Here is a 10,320-nt window from a genome sequence, read left to right as displayed (position 1 = left end):
GAAGAGCGTTTCCAAAAAGAGAACTGAAAAATGTGAAATGAGACCCTGAGATGCAGGTGAACATGAGAAAACACCCCAAAATCCAGAACCCATCTGGAAGTGAAGACTGAGGAATGAAGATTGAAGAGATTACAGACCAGAGCTCAGCAGGAGCTGGGCTGCTCTTGCTATTAATATAACCAGCTCGTTTAAATACATGGAACAGCACAGAACACGATCCTGCAGCAGTTGGGACTGTAGAACACCCCTTAAAAACCAAGCAAGAGTTTAGCAAAGAGTGGTGGCAGCCTGAACTGTTCAATGACCATAAAATTTAAGAGAAATCAAGTACACAGCAAAACGCATCCTCCAATAGAGACAGGAGAGAACCTGTCCTGGTAAGAACCCTAATGCAAGGAACCCGTTTTAACAATCTTTCCTCATTCTGTCAATAACAGTCAAGATCGTTTACAGTGCACCTCCTAAAAGGAAATGAGTTATTGCACAGTCTAAAAAAAATGCAAGAAGATGCTTGCTGCAGACACTGCTTGCTCAGCACACTTGCCTAAAGCCAGGCAGTGAACTTAAGGAAGAGGTGCCATAAGAAAACATGCTAACAGTATTCTCTTTAATTTGCATGTGCACTTTTTTTTTTCCTTTTAAACAACTGCTCTGAGTCCTTGTTTGCTGGGCAGAGATAACATGTTACTCTATTCTGTAGTTTCAGTTTCCAAGTTGGCTGTATGGCACGTGTGTCCATGAAGGTGCTGGACTTGGTTTTACACTCATAAAAGCTGCTCAGAATCAGCCGTTCAGTGTTTAAACAACCTGCAGGAACTACTGAAGTCTCTGAGCCTCTCCCTCGCCAAAAAGCAAAGGAAAACAGACATGGTGCAAGTCAGGGGAAGAAGGTGAAGAAAAGCACTTAAAAGGTGCACAAGAGTTAAAATTTCGTTTTCTTTCTGCCTTCCTCCCCTCTGTAGAGTAGCAAAGAGGAGACAGAGGAAGAGAAACAGCAGGATTCAATGGAAGGCAGAAGGTTCCTGATGGGCTCACCGATGGCTCAGTGCTGCTGTATGGGTGATGTCTCATTGCTTCACTGCTGCTTGGTTTTAAGGGATAATCTCTGTATCATCTTGTAAAGGAGACCAAAGTGCTGGAAACAGAAGGAAAATAAATAACCATGAGTCCTTATAAATTCTAACAAAATGACTGTGTTTTACACAGAGAGAAAACTTACTAGAAGGCTTAAAATAATACTAATGTGCAAATGCAATACCTTGTTTGGATCATCCACTAGCACTCTCATCCTGAAGACAGAGTGAATTAGTAGGAATTATTACAATGAAGCCAGTTACTTGAAGTTGTACAGAAAGTGACATCTTACAGAAGTATTTGTGCAGGCCTGTATCACCCCCATTGTGAAGATGCAAACACTTGTTAAAAGATTTTACATTTTTTGATGCAATTCTGTTCCTTCTGAAGGGGAGGAGAAAGCTTCAGATTTCAACACATGCATGATAGTGGTCACTACAACTGCAGTTTCAGGAATGTAAAAGTGAACCAGGCAAACACAGATATTCCCAGCAGTTCACAATCCTTTAACTGGATCTTTCACCATTTCACCAGTGATGTAGAAATTCACTTAATTCCTCTTTTGATTCTGCTTTGATTAATTGCATTTTGATTCGATAACAGCTACTTCAGATATTTGACAGATATAACAAGATCCAGGCTTCAAATAATTCATAATAACAAACATAATGAAGATAGCTGACAGAAATCAAAGTATATGTTTTCCCTCCTGTTTATGTCGTTACATAGGATTTTTAAATGCTTGGGTTTTCCCCAAACAAATAATAAACACAAATAACATGAAGAGATCAAAATTTAGATTGACTTAAAATGCTTCCCTTTTGTTCATGTTCTTCAGAGAACCCAGCCAGGATCAGAAGCCTAGCTCACAGTGCCTTTGTTAACACTTTAAACAAAAACACTAAATTTAAGCTGGCTGGCCAAGGCATGGAGTATCACGTTTCCAGGAGTATGGACACAGGATGTATTTATGGTTTCATTGAAAACAAAACAAAACAGAACCCTGAAGATGCATTTCTAAGCTGCATCCCAAGTTCAGATACTGGAAGGATCTCCTAACACTCCTAACTTACTACAAGCTGCAAACCTTTAACATTACAGCAGATTTTAGTTACCTTGAGACGTTTCAGTCTGAAGCTGTTACAATAGCCAAAATAGCTTAACAAGTGAGTTGTGCACATCCTTGACCAAAAGAAGGAGCTCTATAAAATAATTTTGCACTAGAATGGCAAGGGATTGCTTTCAGCACAGCCAACTGAAATACTCAAAGACATACGCATCAAAACAGCGAGCCATTTTGGATGACTACTTTTAGAGTGGGGTGGCATTATTGTTCCAGCTTCGGTGCTGGGACTGTGTGAGCACCGGTTACCGTAGCTAACGTGATTTATGAGTAAAATAATACGTCTCCTGCTTCTCTTCTCTTACCTGCACCGCAACATAGGCAACACCAAGGTAGGCTGCAATACAGACAGCCAGAAGCAGGTCAAAGATTGCTGGCTTGACCCTGCAATAAAGAAAGAACACATGAAATTGCTACAGCAGGTACTGCCACAGTGAGACAATAGCCCAACATGCCCAAAGGAATTCCATACCTGTATGCATTCATCACCTGTTTCAGCTGGTCATAGAAAACAAACTCAGGGTCCCTGTGGAAAGAAATTCTTCAGGTTGTATTACGCTTCTTGACATTGCAGTAAGGACAGCCCAGACCTCTGTTCCCAAGGAGTTCATCCAATCAGAGACAGGTAAGCATGACCACCTTGCATACCAGTTTTGAACTGATTTTAGTTGTCAAGTCTTTCTTTTCCTACAATCAGAAGCCTAAGGATACAATTCAGAACACATGCTGTTCAGCTGTCTCAGAAGAGGCACATGGAAGACGCCCCTCTGGGTTCATTAAACTGCTTCAACCCAAGCAGGTTAGACAGGATGGAAGCTGCCTTTTTGCAATTAAAGAAAGCTTTCTAGGGGACCTTAGTCTTTTCCTGCACTCAGAGAGAAGCAGCACTCAAGAGTGGGAAGGGTGGAACCAAAACAGTGAAAAAACAAGCTCTTCAGACAGAGGGAGCTGCTGGGACTTATTACTGTGCTGTGAGGAATGATAAAGAGCTTTCTCTGGGAGAACAGAGCATGAACCAAAACTGACAGGAGAGCAGAAAAGAGCAATCGCTTCCAGCTACATGCCAAGAAGCCAGGAAAGCTGCAGCTCAGAGACAAAATTCATCGGAGAGGGAAGCCAGCTTGCATGCCCTGGCTGGTTCTTTCATCTCTTTTCTTACCGTTTGTCTGCCTTTACGTAATGCTGTTTGACATCCTTCAGGTAGCGACCCATATAATATTCTAAGGTGTTGAGGAAGGTGCTGTCTTTATCAATCAGCTGGGCAGCTCTAGGCTGACTACTCAGCCAGTCCATCACTGATTCTAGTTGCTCCTGCTGGATCTGCTACAGAAAAATACCATCAAAGAAAGGGAGTCAACCACACATATGCTGAGACCAGACCTCTCTCCCAGACTCTCGATTCCTTCTTCCCACAGGTTACAAAAATGCACTGTGCTCACCATCTGATCTGTGAAGATCTGCAAATCTGCAGGTGCTCCCTGCAAGGGAAAAAAAAACAAACAAACAAAAAACAGGCTATCGGTGAGAGCAAGCTTGGTTGGGCAGGACAAATCTGGCTAGCACTGCATGATGGGCAGCTCTTACCTTGTCTGTTAGGTTGTAGATGACCCTTGTCAAAGCCTCAGCAATGATCCTAGTATTCCTGGTTAGTGCCTTAGTGTCTATTCGTGCCCTAAAGCAAAAGAGAGGATTACGGACTTGTCAATGGGATCAGCTTCCTCTAGAAACCACCCTTTTTTCACTGCATCAAGCATGAGCCTGAATCCAGAGCCCAGCTCCCAGTGTTTTTTCACCCATCCTCTGACCATCAGAACAGCACAAGCAGTCAGGAGGCCAATTTGTGTTTATGGGCTGGATTTCAACTGCAGCCTTCCCTAAGGCCTCTAACCTCCTATCCATGATGCTGTTGCGCAGGCTGTCCCGATGGCTCTCCAGATGGGAAATGGTGAATGCTGGCAAGCGTCGGATTGCAAAACGCTCATGCTCCCATGCCAGCATGTCCTCAGCCAAGTTTATCTTCTTGTGCACCATGGAAAACTTCACCTCTGGGAACTGGCTGGCAACAACCTGAGGGAAAGAACAAGCCATCCAGGGGTGTCATGCTGCCCACTGCATAGTCCCATCTTGCACTGCCCAGTCCACCTAGACCCAATTTTTTTGTGTTCCCGAAGGTAAATACACTTCCACCTGTAAGGTGCAGTTACTGCCATTAAAAAGCTGCTTTAATGTCAAAAAAGCCGTTCTAATGCCACTACAGGGTAGCTTTTGCAAGCAGCAAGCCGTAAGGAAGTACAGTGGAAAATGCAGCAGATCTAGTCTGCTTCATTTGGAACTGTGGCATGAGGATTTGTCTGCACTTCAAATCAAATGACCATAAACGATACATGAAATATTTCAACGGCACACCCTTTCTTCATGTCTGTCTTCCTTCCTTCCTCTCTTGGAGAGCTGCAGCTCCCCATAGTAAGTCCCAAGTTCCCATCTACCTAAAATGCTTTTTATTACCGTCTCCAGTTCTCTCAGAAACGCGTGCTGCAAGGTCCCTTCCTTGGGAGGCTTTGAGACATGGAGATGAAGGCTATTGCCTCGGCCCAGAGTATCAAGGCAGAGAACAAATGCTACGTTGTCCTGCAGCAGGCTGGAATCTGGAACAGAAAAATCCAAACCTTTATTACTATGTTTTGTGCTGGGATTTCCATCCCAAAAAAGCAAGGCCCACACAAGGAGATTCTCACAGGAGGGATGACACACTAGACACTTAACACAATCATATTAACAGAGGCCTCGCCACAGGACAAGCTAGAGTGCCAGCCCCTGACTCACCAGTGTGGTCCAAATTGTCTTCCAGCCACCGCTTGGTTCCTTGATAATTAAACTTGCCACCTCCTGATGCAAAGAACAGCAAGTTATACCTGCCCATCAAAGAAGACAGAAAAGCGTTAGCACACTGCACTCCATGGCTACAGAACTCTTTTACTCAGCCTCGGAGGTGTGGTGAAATCACAACAGCTAGCACCTGACATTCAAGGGAAACTCTCCATTAACAAAACGCTTCCTACATGCCACATACTAAGGTAATGGCAAGACAGGGGTAAAAGGCTTGAGGACAGAATCTGCTTCCCACATCATTCCCTCCACTTGTCCCTAAGCTTAAGCAGAGCTACAGCAAAGAAACCAAAGGAAGGAGCTTAGCCATTAACAGCAGCTGTACTTGGAGGGAAGCAAAACAGAGCAAAGGAAGTAAAAGACTGCTTGTAACACTCTACAGGTGTGGAGCAAATGCCTTTCTTATCTGATCTCAGCTACAAACATTCAACCAAGAATAGGGCAGTTTCTTACCCAGCATGGGTACGTCTGTAGGTGTAGAGCCGGGAAAACAGCCTGGCTAGTTCCAGTAGCACTGAGATACCACTGCCGTTGGAGTCAGCACCATGTGATAGCCACTGCAGGATGAAGTGGGACAGAGACAAGGTGACAACCTTACACTTATTCTCACATACCAGAACAGCCTTTGAGATAGCACACCACCATGCTCCGCTTATAACTGCCCCATGTCTTTAAGGCCAAGAAAAAACATAGGGGCAGAGGCCACATGGGAAAAAAAGACAGGAACACACAGACAGGAACAGAGAGCCGCAGGAAGAAAGTATACTCACTGGAGCCACTCCAAAAGAATCATAGTGGGCAACTATCACAACAGTGGGTAGGTCTTCTCCACCCAGCCCCGTAAGCCTTCCCTGCAGAGGAAAGAGATCAGTGTCACTCAGCATCACCCTTTGTGTGCCTGTACAAAGACAGCCTGACTTCTACACGCCTACTGAGTCTGCAGTGGCCTCAGTTCTGAGGACTTCAGATACTTACCTGGCTGAGATTCCCTGACTTCCCCTGTCAGTCCAAATGTCTGATGAAGTCCCAATAAAAGAAGGCATCCCATCAATGTTACCAGTTTGAAGCCACATAAAACTCACCTCCACGCTGGGTATGAGCCAGTCATTGATAGCTTTGCTTTGAGCCCCGCTGGTCACCATCTGGAAGCCATTGGCAGTTGCTGTGTGCAGCAGAACTAGAACAAAAAAAAGTAAGTACACCTGGGGAAGTTTCATCCCTTTTTTCCCTTGCTAACTGAGCTCTGGAGAGACCAGCTTTAAACCATTTAAGCCCTCTCACTTGTCACTTGTGTTTATGCATTGGCACAGAATCCTGGTGACCATGCATTTCCATTCTGTCCTGAAATCCCGTATTTTGAGCTGGCTAAACCAAAAACTTTTCTCCAGCAGTCCTAAAATTAATCATGAGCAGCAGGTCAGTAAGATAATAAAGTGGAAGCACTGAACTGACTTGTGGTCAGACAAAAAGCCTCAGTTTCTACCAACACACTGTAGTCACTTAACATCTTCAATGTTGTTTTAAACTTGAGTTTTGCTTTCTATCTTATTTGCAATAGTGAAGCTGAGGACTTACTCCATGCAACTGTATTTCCAAATATAGTCAAGTAATACTCTCTCTTATACTGTCTTTTTCTTCCATTAAATCTCAAAGCACTTTAGCAAAGACAGAATAAACATGAAGGCAACAGAACACTGGCTCATGGTGTGTATGACACAGCAGACTGCTCCCAGAGGTGGGATCAGGACTGTCTTCCTCTAAACCTTTCCTCCACTTGTCAGAACTCACCTTCTGCAGCCGAGGCAGAACCCTGCGATGCAGAAGCAGCCCGTGTTTGTTCATAGATAGACAGCAGCTCTTCATCTTCCACTGCAAAGTAGACTGGCACAATGGTTTCCATAGCAAGCATTTCCGGCTCTATCTCCATGAATTGCTGAGGATTTAAGCGAGACACAAACTTAGCATCTGCTAAACATGCACGAGGGCAGAAAAAAATTAACAACCAAAGCAGAGGGAGAAAGGTAAGTTTTAAAATTAGAATATGATTTGTTGTGCACTACAACAGAAGCTTTCAGTCCTACAGCAACCCAAGCCTCTCTCCCTCTCAAATACATCTCCCACTGGAAGAGAAAGGGAATGTTTTTTTTTTTACCCTTACAACATCCTGTGGAACAGAAGAGATAGATCGCGGCAAGATGATCACCACAGCACCAGCTGACTGGCGGAGAGCCTTCTGGTACTGCTCATAGGAGAAATCCACCAGCCGCATCATGACGCAGCGGCGGCTCAGGACGTCTTTGGTACTGCCCATAGGAAAAACCCCCCAGCCGCATCATGACGCAGCGGCGGCTCAGGACGTCCGCTTCTACCGTGCGGGCTTCTGTATTAAGCACTGCGCTCCTGGTGCCTGTGAGGAGAGAACAGCAAGGGGTTTTGTAAGTGATTTCATCACATCCCCCTTGCTTGAGCCTAGCTCCTTCTCGGAACAGTCTTGGTGACAGTCTGATGAACTTCAGAGCAGCCAGGACCTGCAGAAAGCTAAGTTCATCTCTTCCCCCTTGTCCAAGAAGGAACAGAGATCTGTGGTTTTTCCTTGCATCCATCAGAGCAACACCTGTGCAGCCATGTCCTGCCAGGCTCCCCTTACTCCAGCACTACACAGCCTCGACCACCTTCCAGTCTTCCTCCCCACCACAACCACGCAGGCTACCTGTTTGCTCGCCTGCACCTAATACCTGCAGACAGCAATACATGTGAAGAAAGCCTGGCCCTGCTGCATCCTCCAGCTGTAGAATCGTGTCTGCAAGCAGAGGATACAAACTGTGCAGAACCACTTTGCGAAAGGACACAAGGCTACCCCATGTCCATCCAAAGGACTGTTCTAGCTCACCCACTGGGATGTTTCTGTGGCTGAGAAAATTACAAATGAGCAGGTTGCTTCTAACTGCTTGCTCGCTCCTATTCTCAGTTTCAGCATACAAATCCCCCACATGAAAATGCCATCCTTTGGGAGAACAGCAGTCTGAAGGCTTGCCAGCTGCTCCAGCATTTTCCAAGAGAGGACCACAAGGACATCTTGTATAAATAGAGACATTCAAATCCACCTTACAATTTGTAATGCCCAAATCCAATTTCTTCTTCTATAACTCTGGCACCTACATTGAAGACTTCATCACGCTGGGTCCCCAAGCAGCCAGAGAGGAGCAAGGTGCTCCAGAAGGCATCTCAGCCTATGCCAAATAGGAGTGTTGCTGAAGGTTAGATTTAAACCTGGCTTAACTTAACTCTAATATTAGTTTGGTCTTGTCAAAGGTCAAATCACCTAAACAAGAAAAAACTGTACTTCCACTGCATAGTATCAGTGAGGGCCATACACCCACAAAGAGAGTTAAGGCACAATCTAGATTCTCCACATAGAGCTCCTACACTTGTTTATTGTTGTAAACAAACAAATATTACCAGCAGCCCCCCCGCCCGATCAGAGAAAAACAATCCATAATGGGGATAACTCTTCCACCATTCCCAAAACAATGATGTGTAAACATAGCAAAGTGTGGATCCAGAGTTCTACTCCCAGCTCAACCCACTGACATCTAAGCAGAGCAGACCCAACGGTATTTTCTGACAGCAAGACAAGTTGATTTTCTGTAGTTTCTCTACAGAGAGCTGTTTAATATTCGTTCATTTACAATCTAAAGAGCTCTATTCTAACCATATTAGAGGAAGTCCAAGTTGTTCTTCAATTGCTCTATGACTGATGTTGACAAAAAACTGCCCCCTGCAAGAAAAGGCTCAGCAGCAATCTCTATTTGGTCTTCTTGGAAAAGAATATGAGAATCTGGAACAAGAAATAGTTTTTATCCTGAAGGACACATGGCCTCAGAACACACATGGAACAGGAACATCAGCTACCCAAAGGGGCTGGCAAGGAACAAAGGAAATATACAATCCACGGAGCTAAAAGGCTCCAGAAAAAGAAACACCATAAAAAGTTAATTGCAAGCATCTTAAAAAACAATGTGTGGCTTTTTGAGAGTTCACAAAATATTCCAAAATATGTTGTGGGCACTTGGCTAGAGAGAACACTCAGGCAAGCAAAGTCAAAGCCAGCTGAAACACATGCCCGCTGCCCTCATTAAGCCTGCCAAGAAAGATTTACCACCACGTGAGAAAAGAGATAGCTTAATATCCCCAAGAGAGAGCCCACCTCTGATCTAGTGAGGTTCTCAACAACAGAGGTCCCAAGATGTGGACACATTTTGAGAAACTGTGACGGAAGAACCCAGAAATAATTTCAGATATTCAGAAGACACCAGCAGTGTCTGTAGTATTTACAAAGCACGCAGGCATAACTTGCATTTCATAAGTTGTACTGATGTTTGATCTTATGAAGATATGAAAGATCTAGAGACCGAGTCTTGTGGACAGTACAGAATAAATGTGGGGCTGTAATGCCAGACTGTTAACAGAAGTCTGAAACTTAGGCCACAAAACAGGCAGCAGGAAGAGTCACTCATGGACAGTGCACATGCCCTGATCTGGAATAAAATATCTACGAAAGACTGAGAAACAACACTTGATTCTGGGTTAGTGAGTACAGAGGGGTGGAGGCTAAGGGTTACAACACTTCAATGATTTGCAGAACAGGTTGTGTTTCTGACTCAAAGAAAGGTGTTGCACAATCCACAGCCTGGAAGCAACAGAACAGAGGAACTGGAGGTCAATCGCTACATAAAGGAAGAACTGTAAAAGAAAGGAGTCTCAAATGAGGAGACAGCGGCACAACAGACATTGCTAATTGAGACTGAAGAAGAGGCTGAAGAGCAAAGAACCAACCTGTCAACAGACGAGTCAAAGGCAAGAGAACAAAACTGAGCTCACAACCAGGTTCCCCAGTAAGCAAGAGGGCTGCAGCTGGACCACTTGAAACACAGGGAGTTCAGCCCACGGACCAGAGCCTGCAAGGACACAGCAGGGTCCCTGGACACCTCTAGGTCACCATATGGGAGCTCTCGGCACCCTCCCGCTCCTGCTGAGACTGGGCAGCAAAACAGCCAGACGGGGCCCGCCTACGGCCTCCCCTGGGTCTGGGCCCGGACCCGGGCCCGGCTACAGCCTCCCAGGGCCCTCCGAGCTCTCCTGCAGCCTCCCCTGGGCTGGGTCGCCCTCCCCGGGTCGCCTGCAGCTTCGCGGCCTTCCCTGGGCTCCTCCCCGGCGTCGGAGCTCTTCCCAGGGCC

General features: G+C 45.3%; 1 protein-coding gene across 1 annotated transcript in view; it reads right to left on the bottom strand.

The window, feature by feature from the left end:
* NCLN (nicalin) overlaps positions 1–7,485 on the bottom strand; it is an 8,668-nt gene extending 1,183 nt beyond the window's left edge. The window contains exons 1-15 of the mRNA XM_009573957.1: positions 7,434–7,485; positions 7,236–7,378; positions 6,872–7,016; positions 6,166–6,260; positions 5,854–5,934; positions 5,537–5,640; positions 5,021–5,109; positions 4,703–4,842; positions 4,086–4,264; positions 3,782–3,869; positions 3,637–3,675; positions 3,357–3,520; positions 2,670–2,723; positions 2,503–2,581; positions 1,036–1,135 (exon numbers count right to left, since the gene is read on the bottom strand). Of these exons, the coding sequence (XP_009572252.1) occupies positions 1,076–1,135; positions 2,503–2,581; positions 2,670–2,723; positions 3,357–3,520; positions 3,637–3,675; positions 3,782–3,869; positions 4,086–4,264; positions 4,703–4,842; positions 5,021–5,109; positions 5,537–5,640; positions 5,854–5,934; positions 6,166–6,260; positions 6,872–7,016; positions 7,236–7,355 (1,437 nt within the window). The 5' untranslated portion in view covers positions 7,356–7,378; positions 7,434–7,485 and the 3' untranslated portion in view covers positions 1,036–1,075. The remainder of the gene's footprint in view (positions 1–1,035; positions 1,136–2,502; positions 2,582–2,669; positions 2,724–3,356; positions 3,521–3,636; positions 3,676–3,781; positions 3,870–4,085; positions 4,265–4,702; positions 4,843–5,020; positions 5,110–5,536; positions 5,641–5,853; positions 5,935–6,165; positions 6,261–6,871; positions 7,017–7,235; positions 7,379–7,433) is intronic.
* Between the last annotated feature and the right edge of the window lie 2,835 nt (positions 7,486–10,320).

Source organism: Fulmarus glacialis, unplaced genomic scaffold (assembly GCF_000690835.1).
Source record: "Fulmarus glacialis isolate BGI_N327 unplaced genomic scaffold, ASM69083v1 scaffold27803, whole genome shotgun sequence".
Classification (NCBI taxonomy): Eukaryota; Metazoa; Chordata; class Aves; order Procellariiformes; family Procellariidae; genus Fulmarus; species Fulmarus glacialis.
Note: the sequence above shows the minus strand (reverse complement) of the source record. Positions and strands in the feature narration are given on the sequence as shown.